The sequence below is a fragment of the Solea senegalensis genome, linkage group LG20 (genome assembly GCF_019176455.1).
Source record: "Solea senegalensis isolate Sse05_10M linkage group LG20, IFAPA_SoseM_1, whole genome shotgun sequence".
Lineage (NCBI taxonomy): Eukaryota > Metazoa > Chordata > Actinopteri > Pleuronectiformes > Soleidae > Solea > Solea senegalensis.
In genome coordinates, this window is record NC_058039.1 from 12,876,275 (window position 1) to 12,889,511 (window position 13,237).

Consider the following 13,237-nt stretch of genomic DNA (forward strand, 5'->3'; position numbering starts at 1 on the left):
CTCACGTCAACGGCAGACACCGCTACTAATTATGACTCAACGTTTGTTCTGCGTAGGGTTAGTCTACGTACATCAAGCAATGAAGGACATGAAACTGTAGGTGGCGTCGTAACGTCGTAAAGGGAGACATTTACCAAGAACAACTTCTTTCTTAGACAAAATCTAAGCACTTTCAATGACCCATGTCTATTTAGGGTGATTTTCAAAAACCTTCAAGGGCCTTGCAATTATTTTTTCAAATTCACAAACTTTCAAGGACTTAAAGGACCCACGGGAAGCCTGCAAACAAAGGTTTGTTTTTATTTTCGTGATCACCTTCTCCCACAGTGCGGTGGACGACGTTGTCGTCGACATTCATCTCGTCCGTTCCAAAGACTCCGATGGCTGGAGCATAGCCATCGTGGAAAGCGCAGCCCTGGATGTACGTGTCGTCGGACGAAACCTGTGCACACACAAGGAAACAGTGTTTTTCCTCTGACTCTTTAAAATCAACACTAAGGATTTTTTTTTAAATTGTTCTAATTAATTTCTCTGCTAAATACTTTTTAAACTCTTCCTAAAAGACCCTTTATGTGTTGTCTTATCTGTTGCAATGTTGCATGTATGTTGTATTTTGACCTTGTCAAGACCAGGAGTCCTCATGGAGACCAAAACCTGGTCCTAATGAGGCAGAATCTAATCTTCTGAGGAACTGGTTATGTATAGGGCTTGAATTGTGGTTATGGTTCAGGTTAGGGATAAGGGTTTGTTTAGTCTGTCCAAATGAATGGAAGTCAATACAGTGTCCAAAGAAGAATAGTGCAAACCTGTGTGTGTGTGTGTGTGTGTGTGTGTGTGTGTGTGCGTGTGCGTGTGTGTGTGTGCGTGTTACTCTACCGTGCCCAGGTTAAGGAAAGCCACAGAGTAGCGGGGATCATATGAGTCAGTCCAGCCTTCCTGACCAGATTGGAAGAACTCCACATTCCTGATCTGAGCTTTGCCTTCATGTAAAAATAAAGAAAACCATCAGTGATGTGTTTAAGAGCATGAGGGGGAAAATGTTCACTCAGTGAAGTGTTAAAACAAATAAATATGCAACAATTAGACAATAAAATCACAAGTGTAAACCTTCAAATGAATAAAGGCTTCATTACATTTAGCTTCCTCACCTAACAAGTGTGCTTTTCCTGCTGGACAAGAACAGCATCTTTTACATATTTATTGATTTTACTATTTTATTTAACCTCATCTCTTGTATTAAGTATTTATTTTGTATTATAATTCTGCTTTTCTACTGCTTTCATTATCCTGTGTTGTACTCTTTTACCTTTGTACTGCATTATTTTTATACTTTGTCACAACACTGGTTTGAAAAGCGCTTAAAATAAAACATATTATCCTATTAATATTATTAATTGCACTAAAATAGATGATTTTAATGCAAATTTCTTTAAAAAAACAACAACAAAACAAACTGAAACAACTCCACACCTGTGTAATCCACTCCCTGCCAGGAGTAGGCGCCAACCAAGAGCCTGGCTCCAAAAGACTCCGCTGTCATTCCCGTGTAGCCCTCACCAATGACCTTGATGTTTCTGGTCAGGAGAGCGACGTCAGCGGCCAGAGTGTAGGAGCGAGACGTTCCTGAGACGCTGTAGGTCTCACCTGAGCAGAGGCGCGTTAACAAAAGTCAGAATTCTAAGTATGTCACTGACTGATTGTCGAGTATGGTGCAAATGTTAACACGTGTGAAGAAACATAAGAGGTAAGAGATGTTGAGCTGACCGATGTGAGTGTGGGTCAGAGGTGAGTCCAGGGTCAGCGTGAGGCCGTCGTCGGAGACGGCGCTGATCTGACGCTTCTCTGTCTCAAACGTGTTGTAGCTGGTCGTGGAGACGGCGATCTCATCTCCGGCCTGTTCACACACACAATCACACAAAGTCAACAAAAACTGACATTGGACTTGACTGATCATAACATTCATATGTGACTATTATCTGATGATCTCTGATTTTAAAGTTAAATAATTCAAAGCACTCAGACCTGCCAGTTGACGGACTGCGACAGTGTCAGTGTGGTGGATCCAGCGGCGGCGGTGGCGCCGAGTTTGGTGTGGTAAACGCTGTGGGGTTGTCCGTACAGCTCCAGGGTACCGAATACACCTGTCGTATGACAAGAGAAACAACAACATCATCACAACAGAGTCAATCACACGTTATTATATACAATTAAGTAAGTAAGTCAGTAAGTAAAGCTTTATTTATATATTTAAAAACAGCAATTTACAAAATGCTTTTACATACAGAATAAAAATGCACAGAAAGGAAAAAAACAATGTGATAAAAGGATAAACACTGGTTGACACTCTAGATTAAAAAAAGGATAAAAACTTAGTTGAAATACCATAATCTTTTCTGTATTGAGATAACAGCATTTCATTAAAAACGCAGATAAAACTTAAATGTAAAAATTTGAATGTAAAATGTACAGTTTATTTACAAAACATGTAAACTTATAGTGAAAGACGTTATTTGTAGTATTTGGAGAGATTTGCAAAGGAGATTAAATACTACAAAAATAAAAGAATAAATAAATACTTACAAAGAAAATGGACAAGAAAGAAAATTCCAAATTGTTCCATATTTTTCCCAAATGAAAATAACATATAAATACTAACTTTAAGGCACAAGCTAAATTGAATATGCAGCATCATATTTGATCATTTTTCATTTTAAAACGCAACAGTTTCTCTTACCACTTGTTTTGTGTATAATTTTATTTAATTTTTGTCAATCATGAAACTCCTAAGTTCACATTTGACCCATTTGAAAATCGCTGCATTAATAAAGTTTCAATGATTGATTCTTTGAGAGATTATAGTTATTAGGTCAACATAAAAGTAGCACAATCTAAAAATGAATGGCATTGTTGCTGATGGTCATTGTGTGTATGTTAGATTAAAATTTCTTACCCAGGACTTTGGATCCCTGGTTGGGTCCGTTTGGCAGAGGCCAGTCTGGAGTGGAGTGGTTCCCCCTCAGTCTGATTTCAAGCTGACCTCTGAACGGAGTGTCGGCCTCACCAGCAATCACCCGTCCACCCTGAAACAACACACACACACACCATTTTAACATACACACTGTATCAGGCTGCGACACACACAGCACAGTCACACGCTGGTTTATAACCCGTTTGCTGTGCTTTTACTCTCTGGTAACAGTTTACTTTAACAGTTTGTAAAAGTTTTTTTTTGTCGCCTCTAATGCATATGGCATGACATTTTGTAATATCTAAAATACATGTCTATGACAGGTCTAAAATACGCTGTGTGAAACAAATAGTTACGTTCGTCACCTTAGGTACATAAAGTGTCACCATTGAAACCCATTATAAACTTGTTTTTGTCGTCTCACAGTCATAGTAACTATAATCTCTAATGCTTGTCTCTTTTAATCATGCATTTCATACTATGTTTTCCTTGTGTAGGTACTGGCCACAAATGTGCATATTTATACATACACATATATATATATAAATGTACACTAGTATATTTGTACTATTTATAATTTTGAGCCATTTTCCTCTGTTTGGCACAAATTCTCCTGGTTAAGCAAGATTTTTGTTTATTTTCTTTTTAGCCCAGAAGCTAAATAAGTTTGTTCTCACCTATACTTTGACTTATAAATGTGGCTATTTTAAATTTTAAGAACAATTGACTTTGTGATTGAGGGACGTTTAACTAATCCCACTGACCTGGATGGAGATGTAGACAGCGTTGATCACCACAGAGTTGTAGTCGGACACAGAGCGAGCCACTCTGCTGGATGAGATGTTGGTGTCGGGGATCTCCAGAACTCCGATGACCGTCAGCTTGTTGAGCGCTGGAGTGTTTCCCTCCAAAACCACCCAGGTTCCTGGGGTTTGACAGAGACACACGTTCTAGTTACGTTAAGAGTCGATATGAATCTCTGGAAAGAAACTTGTGAAGTACAAAAGACAAACAAACAGCTCCGATGTGTGAGTTTTTTGTTTCCCTGTGGATTTTACCTGATGGGATGACCACATCGGCGCCATCTGTTGGTGCTGTGAAATTATTTTCAGCTGAAGTTTCCCAGAAAGATGCATCAGACCAAACACTGGTGAGAAACACATGTTGAGGACATTTTAGTGCAAGGACAGACAAACCAAAGTGAAAATATTTATAAATTTCAGGTTTTTAAGATATAAAAAACAATTTTTTTTGTAACTCTAGTGTAATAGTCCTTTATTGTCTCTTATGGATTTCTGAATAAGGATTACTTGTTCAGACTGAATCCAGGAAACATCTGCAGCTGTGATTAGAAAATGTGACTATGAAGTCCCACTTAATGTCCAGGTTTATTTTTAGCAGCAGAATCCACATCTAAGGGCGCTTCTCTGTGTTTCCAGCCATAATCCTGCTGTATGCAGCTTTACTCCTACTGTGTGCTTCTTCGCAGACACCAAAAATAGATACTATTTATATGAACATGTTGTATACTCTCTTCCAGTTACTTTTATTGATTTCTTAACTGGCTAGTAGCTTTATTATTTCAAAAAGAAATATGTTTTATATGTTCCACTCAACTATATCACATTTAAGAAAAGAGGAAACTTCTCTCTAAAGAGTTAAACGTACATGAAGTCGTCTGGCCGTGTGTTTGGTAAGGGGGGCAGTGTGACTGGAGGGGGCTCAGTCGGTGTAATACAGTCGAGGTAGAAGCAACGGTAGACAGCAAAGTCCACTTTGGTGTCGCTCCTGGAGCGGTCAACGCTGTTACGGCGCTTCCGCATGCTTGTCTTCCCAGACACTGGAAGAACAATCAGGAAAAACATTAAGAGAATGAAGAGAATTCACCAGCATGGAAAATAAAGAACACTTTTACTTTTTAAGTTAAGTAAAGTTAAGTTTAAATATATTATATATTGATTGAGCTAAGGATTAAAAGGAAAGGAAATAAAAAATACTCCATAAACTCGCATATGAGAACATTAAAATCTAAACAGCGTGACTAACCGAGGTAGTAGAGGTTGTTGGAGTTTTCATCGAAGTACCAGTCCCCGTTATTGTTACCGCTGTAGGTCAGCGGTGTCGTTGAACCGTTCCTCCTATCGGTTATATAGAAACTGTCTGGACTCTGGGTGAAATTGTGGTTGATGATGACGTATTGATCGCTCTGCAGGGAAACACGTGTGACGTCAGAGAGCGGACATGGTCTGTTACTGTACCGTACTTTCTTTGCGTGGCTATGATGGGAGGGGATGTTTGTTTACCTTGAAGCCATAGAATTTTGCTTTGTACGTGATGTTGGTGATTTGGTCCATATTCTCAAAGAACCAGTTGTACGTCTGCTGGGAGGGCAACAGAGCCATCCAGCCAAGCTTGTGGGTCATTCTCTTCTTCAGGTAGGGCACAACACTGGTCCCTGTAAATGAGTGAAGAAAACAAAACATCAGTTTCAACAATGAAAAACAAACACACAAAAAATCAGACATGTACTGTTCCTGTAGTTTTATTCTGGTTTCTTGTTATTCCCAACTTCTTTTAGAATATACTGTATATAATCCCTTCTTGGATCCCTGCCAGTTTGTCTATATAGTTCCTTGATTGCATTCAATCCCTCAAAGTTTATATGAAAAAAAGAGCTTCTACTTTTCCTCTTGATTTATAATGTCATTTAACAATTTCCAGAGGAGTTAATGTCTCAGTGAACAGTGCAAATTTTGTAATTCATGCTCCTTATTTAGAGGAAAATAGATGATAAATGATGGAACATAATGGGTGTACACCAGTGGGATTTTGAAGGTGTCGTACAATGGGAGCCTCTGACAAGATGTCAACATGGCACTGTTTGTACCATGGTTTTGGAGTCCAGGAAGGGGTTCTGACAGAAAAAAGAGGACTTGACCTGTCCATTTTCTACTTCTTTATCCTGCACATGAGGGTCGTGGGGGAGCTGGAGCCAATCCCAGCAGACATGGAGCAAAACTACAAAATAAAGATTGTATTTTCATCCTTACTAGCAACTTGCTACTACTCTCTGCCTGTCTTTACAACACTGACAGGAACAGGAACCATGAAAGACACGAAGGTTGCCAGTTTACCGTAATAAACTTATTTGTCTTCATAGTAGCAGAGGCACAGCACTCTTCTCTGCTAACCATAATTTCCAGTCCATCCCCATCCCATTATTGGAGTTCATTTTTCATCATTGTCCTGTTTTGTTTGTGTTAACGTGTATTTAGACGACTCACAGTTTCTCCAACCACAAACAGAGGTGTTTTCATACCGTGTGAGTTTATGAAGATGGCGTTCTTGCCCGCCAGAGAGACTGGAGAGGGCTCATTGAAAGACAGGCGATGGAAGTCGACTGTGTGATCACACAGGGCGCCAGGGAAACCCTTACTCCACTCAGCACTCTGGGTGCAGTGAGCCGGGTCCAGCAGGTCGCTCATGGGCACAACTTTGTGGTTCACATTTCCTGAAAACAATCAAACAAAAGCAGGTAAATAAGGTGATGCATGCTTCACTGTTTTTATTTCAACGAGTGCAGTACACATTCTCTTTTTCCATTTCTTATCCAAACATCAGCAAAGTTGGCATGGCACACACTGGTGCCCTTAGTCAGTCACCTGTATTAACAGACGGATGAAGGGAATATCCATTTGAAGCCTGTCAAGCGTCCCGTTGGAAAGTTATGCGATTAACAGACAGGCAGATGTTTCTTGCATTGATAGAGAGGTTCTGGGTCACTTGAGAAGTGAAAATGGGCCTTTTGCATGCAGCACGTCTTTAGCAGCTGTTATTTAGCCTGGGTGAACTGAGGTGCTGAGATGACTAAAGTTGCATCAGTCTCACCGAATGAATACATTAAACTAAAAAGTACTAAACTGTCAAAACACCAACAACATATTACCAGTGCCACTTTTCCCTTACCAAAGCGTTGTTGATATATTCATGGATGGGTTAATCCAAAATTAAACATGGATTTAGTTAACGTCAGAGTGAACTAGTTTGACCTTCTTCTTTGGCCCTAAGTATTAAAACACGCGCTGAAAACGCTCATTACATTAAAGAAAGTTGAGATAACTTCATCTGTGGGTTCATGTGCTGTGTGTGAGAACGGCCCTTTAGTCAACAGAACATACCTGTGAGGGAGCCATCCAAGTCCACCAACTGCACCTCGTGCTCCCACCTGAAGGCGGCCTTGTTTGGTGAGTTGAAATACTGGATGCCACTAAACTGGACAGCCCAGCCACCACAGCGATCCAAGCAGGTTCCGTCGATTGTTGTGACCGCAATGGCTGCACAGGAGCTGCGATCAAAGTTGAGGAACTTGGTGTTGATGACACTCATGCCGTCGTCAAAGGGCAGGATGATACCTTTAGTTGTGCAGAAGGAGCTTCCCAGTTGAAGCTCATCCACGTGGCCCACAATGGTGCTGTTGGACACTGTCGCCCCTCCGTCCTCTCCAAATCCGGCCACAGCCCATGACAGGATGCGCTTGGATTCAATACCAGCTTTCTCATTGTTGACCATGACAAACCTGTTGAACTGCACAGCGCCAACATCCACCCACTCTGCACCCTTCTCACAGTTCCAGGTGGTGAGGGAATCGAAGACAGCAGGTTGAGGGGTTGAGGAGCCGCAGCCTCCACCCTGCATTGGGTAGTAGTTGATGAAGATCCAGAGGCCAAACCAACCCTGAGAGTGCACAGTGTTGTTGGTAAACTGGCTGAGGGGAACCTTCTTTTGACAGATATCTTTATCGTAGGACGGGCCGTCAGGGTGCTCGTGCATGCGGTACCAGAAACCAAAGTGGGTGCCCCCTGCAGCGGCGTTGTGGCGAATGATGTTGTTGGGATTGGTGACCCAGTAGGCAGCGGGAGTAACGTCATCGTTCAGCAAGCTGGTGCTTTGCTTGACAAACACGGCCAGGTTATACTGCAGGATGTTCCCTGTCTCAATGCCGTCCTCGATGAAGAAGGCCCCTCCCATGATATCATAGATGACGTTGTGCTCCACCAGTAGATTGTGAGTGTTGTGGATGGTAACAGCCCTGTTGAACGTCTGATGGATTCCACAACCCCTCACGTACGACTTGTAGTCTACGTCTCCCATCAAGTGCCAGTGGATGGGGTAACGTCCCAGCCTGAAGGCCTGTCCTGCATGGAAGACCTGGCGCACAACAGCATCAAGACATAAAGAGTTATCATGTTAAAAAGTAGGAAAATGAACAGGATATAGAAATATTCTAAGCAAAACAATCCTCTTTGCTTATCAGTGCATGTAAAGACATTCCAGAAGACAAATGTTTTTAACATTTCACCTCGATATATTCCAGTCTGGCAATCGCGAGATTCTCACTATGCCTGGGAGCGTGCATCATGATGGCGGCTCCGAACTGATCACTGCCCACCTCCTCTCCAAACCGTCCTTGGAAACAGGTTTGGGTGGTAAATTCACCTAAAGCACAGAGAGAGAATGATCTCATTACTGTGTACGTTTTTTCTAGTATAATATTCTAGTGTCAAATCACTAGTATAAGCCCACAGTACATGTATACTCCTATATATAACATTTTCTGAGTAATGTTCTGTCCCTCTGTATTTGGTTTATTTGACATTGAAAATAAAGAGTAATAAGCATTCTACTAGGTAAATTGCTAATACAACATTTCCTATGTTAACATTAATGATGATCATTGACAGATGTGACAATGATTAATGATCATCTTTACATTTAGGGCTACCATTTCAGGATGAGATTGAAGTGACAGAGACAAAATATGAATCGAGTAAACTAAGAGTGGGTGAATGACAATTTTACGTTCTAATTGAATGTAAAATTTAATGACAAAATAGTAATTTTAGCAACATATTACCTGTGTTGAAACCATCAGGGCATGCTTCGATCACGTCGTTCCACTCCATGTTTTGGGAGCCGCGAACCAAGATATTCCTGGTCAGGACACCGACCTCAGCTCGGCCCTCAAACAACGTCCCGTCCGGCAGAGTGACCGTCACCCCGAGATGGTCGTACTCCAGGGGCTCGTCCAGCGTGAGAGTCGTCCCGTCAGAGGACACAGAGACAATCCTCTTCTTCTCGTTCTCTCGCTGACTATGCCTGAAGAATAAAGAAATGAGGGATTAAGTATCGCTCGAGCCCATCACGTTTTTATTTCAGTTGAAAGTAAATCTGTGAATATGATGAATTATTTCTGTGAGAAGCGTTGACACCCATTTTCTTGCATTAGAAAGTGTAAATTAAAACTTGTTTATTACTGATGTGCCAATTTGTTAATCTGCAATTTAAGTAAATATGTTGTGCATGACACTTTTTTTGTGTTTTACCCTTAAGATCAGGACCCGACGTGGACTGTTGTTGTTGTGCGATTCACTTTCTACTGTATGTACTCTGTTGCACTGTTGTGATTTATTGGTTCATAGCAGGTATAATCCTGGTATATATGACTTTTAAAGTCAACTTTAACTGATTTTCAAATTCATAATCTATTTAAATTCTTGTATTCTTTTACCTTTCCAATAAAGGAAATGGACACAATAACATGCTATATACATATATATATGTATATACATTTTTGTTTTCCCACATCTACTGGAAAAAAAATATCTGAATATGATGGGAGTTGCATCTCAGATGCGCTTACTGCATTTTTGCATCGCACAATTCATATATTTAGATAAAGCCTGAGTTCCAGTTTCCGACCGTACCTGTCTCCCGTTGACGCGATGACAATCTCATCTCCGGTTTTCCAGGTCACCCCCTTCATCAGGGTTATTGAGCTGGAGCCTTTGGCCGCAGTCTGGGCCAGGTGGGTCCAAGTGACGGGAATAGGAATACCTGGACAAACAGGTTGCAAACAATGACTCGCGCCTGAGGAGGGCAGGTGAAGTTTCACTAATTATGCCTCGCTTAAAGGACACATGACTCAAATTACTCTGACAGGTCATTGTTATGTGACATAACGACATGTAATCTGGGGTTTTGTAAAAAAAAACAACAACAACGTGGGTCTAGACTACATTCATATGTCAAATTTTGTAGAGTCACATTACTGATAATAATTTATTTTATTTATTACTGATTTTTATCGCAGTAATATTTCACATGCAGAACTTGAAAATGCTTGAAACTGTGATTTATCTTTTCAAAAATTCTTGTTCCTCTTCAAAAATGTTCACCAAAAATGTCTATTTCACACCAAAATGTGATCCAAGTGAGATTTGATTGTTAAAGCATATTTGTTTTTAACAATTACATAGTAATAATAGTAATAATTTGAGTCGCGGGATCTCATATCAAGGTCATATGATCAACTGTGCATTATTGTGGCAGCAGCAGATGTTTTGTTATTGTTGGCTGAGGTAGTCTGTGTTGACTTTATCTTGACAAAAGAGAGAAGAAAAACATTATGGAGCTTGAATGGCAGTGATACAAGGATAAACAACCCATCACATGTCTCACATGTCGCGTAGAAAAATAAATGTGCCCAAGTGCATCATTGACATTTTTTTTAAATCAGACACAGCCAAGGCCAAGTTTGCTGCAAAAAAATCAATAAACCATCAATAAATCTTTGGTGCATAAACTTGATCGATTTTATTTAACTAGTGATTGAACTAGTAAAGTACTCTATTGAAGGACATTTAAATTATACAATTATACAGTATTTAGGTAAATTACTTAGTTTAATTTATTTCACCACTTTATGTTTTTACTTAAATTAAAACAACACTTATATGCTCCACAACGCTACGATAACATATACAAGCTCTTTTAAAGGAACACTTCAAGAAGTTTGGAGATACAAGTGATCCTACTCTTGTATTTGTATCTTCAGAAGCAAGATCCAGCAGCTTCACTTAGCATAATGACACGAAGCTAAAGGAAACAGCTCACTAGCTTGCTCACTTTAATAAGATCAAATCACATTTGTTAATCTAACCTAACAGTATGTTTCTGAAAAGGCCAGAAACATACTTTTTTAATAAATAAAAATGAACTGTGTGTGTTCGTACCATGGAGGTCCAGCACTCCCTCTCTGACACCCAGTGTCTTGGCTCCGTACACAGGAATTTCAGGTGAGCGCAGGTGTCCGTGGAGCGTGATGATGGCCTTGTGCTGGAAGGGCGCCCCCTCCTGGCCGATCTGGAGCCGCCCCCCATCTGTGATCAGGATGTTTTCTGCCTGAAGCTCGATGTCGGCTTCATCGAAAATCAATGTCCCTCCTGAACAGAAAGGAATAATTTACAAAAAAGAAAATACTAATTATACATAAACACTCATTATTTGTTGACTGTTTATATCACATGCTGTTAGAACCTGTAGTTTTCTGAACAGTGGAGCTGGAGGCTCATTATGAATTGAAGAAGTTTCCAAAGAACTTGTTAAACTGGACTTCCTGAAAATGTGATCATTTCAGTCATGGGAATGGGAACATAGTCTGGTGACCACATATCCATCATAAACCCCCCCCGATTGATCCGTTGTGAAGGACAAACAGAAGGACAAACTTAAATATTTTTCGGCTGCTTTTTTCCATTACTATGTTTAAACACACAGTATATACAGAGGCTATGAGAGTCTTACATCCTGTTTTTTACCTTTAATGAGAAGCATTTTCAGCACAGGCGTGTTTGTGTCCAGAAGGATGGTCTGGCCTTTGGTGATGACAGCGAACGAGCCCTTCTCAGGTGGAGACAGGCCGCCCCACGTGAACCTGGACGACCACACGTCAACGTAGAAGAAATCTGCGTCGTCCTAAAAACAAAAACATTTGAGAAACATAAATCAGTGGACGTTCCTGATTTGTCCAGAAGGTCATGGGAGGTCTCTGTCTCTCACCATCTTGGCGATGCCTCTGTCTCCGATGCTGACCCTGACTTTAGCTTCCTCTGACGGCCTGTGAGCGTTGGTCACGCAGATGACGTGCGTGTTGTTGGAGGACTCGACGTCACACACGGAGCCTGCGATGGTCACGTCCACGTCATTCACATTTGTGCTAGAAGAAGAAGTGGGAAAAAAAACAATTAAAAAAAAGAGTCAATGTCACGAGAGTGAAACATGTCAGTCAGTGGAGATGACAGGTTGAAATTTGATACAATAAATTGTCTATATTGTAATGCTGTCATATACAAGCATTCATGAATGCATATATTGTGATATATCATTGTAGTTTCAACTACAATATACCTTTATAAAGTGAATCCCCCAGATGGGTCACGGGATGTATTTTTTTTGGGTGCCCAAACAAATTTGAACTTTTTAGGACAGATTTCTGTGTATATATTTTAAATAACATGTATAAAATGACGTTTGATATGGCTCTAAATGAGTCGCTACATTGTGCACAAATTCGTCATGGCTTATATTGCGAATATTGCATCTTGAAAGTTTGGGAAATACTGCTTTTAAGATATATTATATATATAATAAGTCATTGTTGTTACAATTACAGTAGCTGTTGTACTGTTATTTTAATTTATTAACATTTAAGTAGTTTATTGTAATTTCATATAAAAGAATGCATGATAATATTAGTCCCGTTATAATATAATGCACCTAAAGAGTAGATTTTAATGAATATTTAATAATTTAAGACAATTGACTGATTCATAATAAGACTCAGTGTAATATATAACGTTATATCATGTAGTCATAAAAGTGTGAATATTTGATTTCTTCTTAAGTGAATCAGCTTTAATCTTCATAGGGCGAGAGTCTTTTTAAAGTGTGCTCTTTGTTCTGCATTAATACACCGAAGCACTTTCATTGTATATTAATATAAACTTGGCAATAAAACGGATTGTGATTCTTTCATGTATTGTTCTCGTTCGTGCCAAAAAAAACATGTTCTCAGGTTAACATAAGAAATAAAAGTGATTGTGTTGTGTTGTCAGAGGAGAACTATAATCTGGGTGTGTCCCCGTATTTGTCCACCGCGGGCACGTTTCCTTTCTCTCTACCTGAAACCCGAGCCTGTGATGGTGAGTCGTGTGCCTCCGGCGGTGCCTCCTCTGCGAGGCGACACCTCGGTGATGACTGGAGTCAGCAGAGATTTGTAGGTGAAACCACTCGATATGTTGACGGCATTCAGCTGGTTGATGACGGAGACCGTGCAGCTCAGCAGTGCCTGAGTGTCTGACAGGAGACACGACCATCACACACACACACAGGCAGGCACACATGTACAACAACAACAAAAGGAATTACGAT

At 40.3% G+C, this 13,237-nt stretch overlaps 1 protein-coding gene across 1 annotated transcript in view; it reads right to left on the reverse strand.

Moving 5' to 3' along the window:
* pkhd1l1.1 (PKHD1 like 1, tandem duplicate 1) overlaps positions 1–13,237 on the reverse strand; it is a 44,084-nt gene that overhangs the window by 7,573 nt on the left and 23,274 nt on the right. The window contains exons 42-61 of the mRNA XM_044053214.1: positions 12,988–13,162; positions 11,867–12,023; positions 11,626–11,782; positions 11,041–11,250; positions 9,733–9,862; positions 8,883–9,124; positions 8,328–8,464; positions 7,147–8,176; positions 6,288–6,479; positions 5,272–5,423; positions 5,015–5,174; positions 4,637–4,808; positions 4,027–4,115; positions 3,733–3,893; positions 2,951–3,080; positions 2,023–2,141; positions 1,765–1,894; positions 1,471–1,644; positions 877–980; positions 316–442 (exon numbers count right to left, since the gene is read on the reverse strand). Coding sequence (XP_043909149.1) covers positions 316–442; positions 877–980; positions 1,471–1,644; positions 1,765–1,894; positions 2,023–2,141; positions 2,951–3,080; positions 3,733–3,893; positions 4,027–4,115; positions 4,637–4,808; positions 5,015–5,174; positions 5,272–5,423; positions 6,288–6,479; positions 7,147–8,176; positions 8,328–8,464; positions 8,883–9,124; positions 9,733–9,862; positions 11,041–11,250; positions 11,626–11,782; positions 11,867–12,023; positions 12,988–13,162 — 3,948 coding nt within the window. The remainder of the gene's footprint in view (positions 1–315; positions 443–876; positions 981–1,470; positions 1,645–1,764; positions 1,895–2,022; positions 2,142–2,950; positions 3,081–3,732; positions 3,894–4,026; positions 4,116–4,636; positions 4,809–5,014; positions 5,175–5,271; positions 5,424–6,287; positions 6,480–7,146; positions 8,177–8,327; positions 8,465–8,882; positions 9,125–9,732; positions 9,863–11,040; positions 11,251–11,625; positions 11,783–11,866; positions 12,024–12,987; positions 13,163–13,237) is intronic.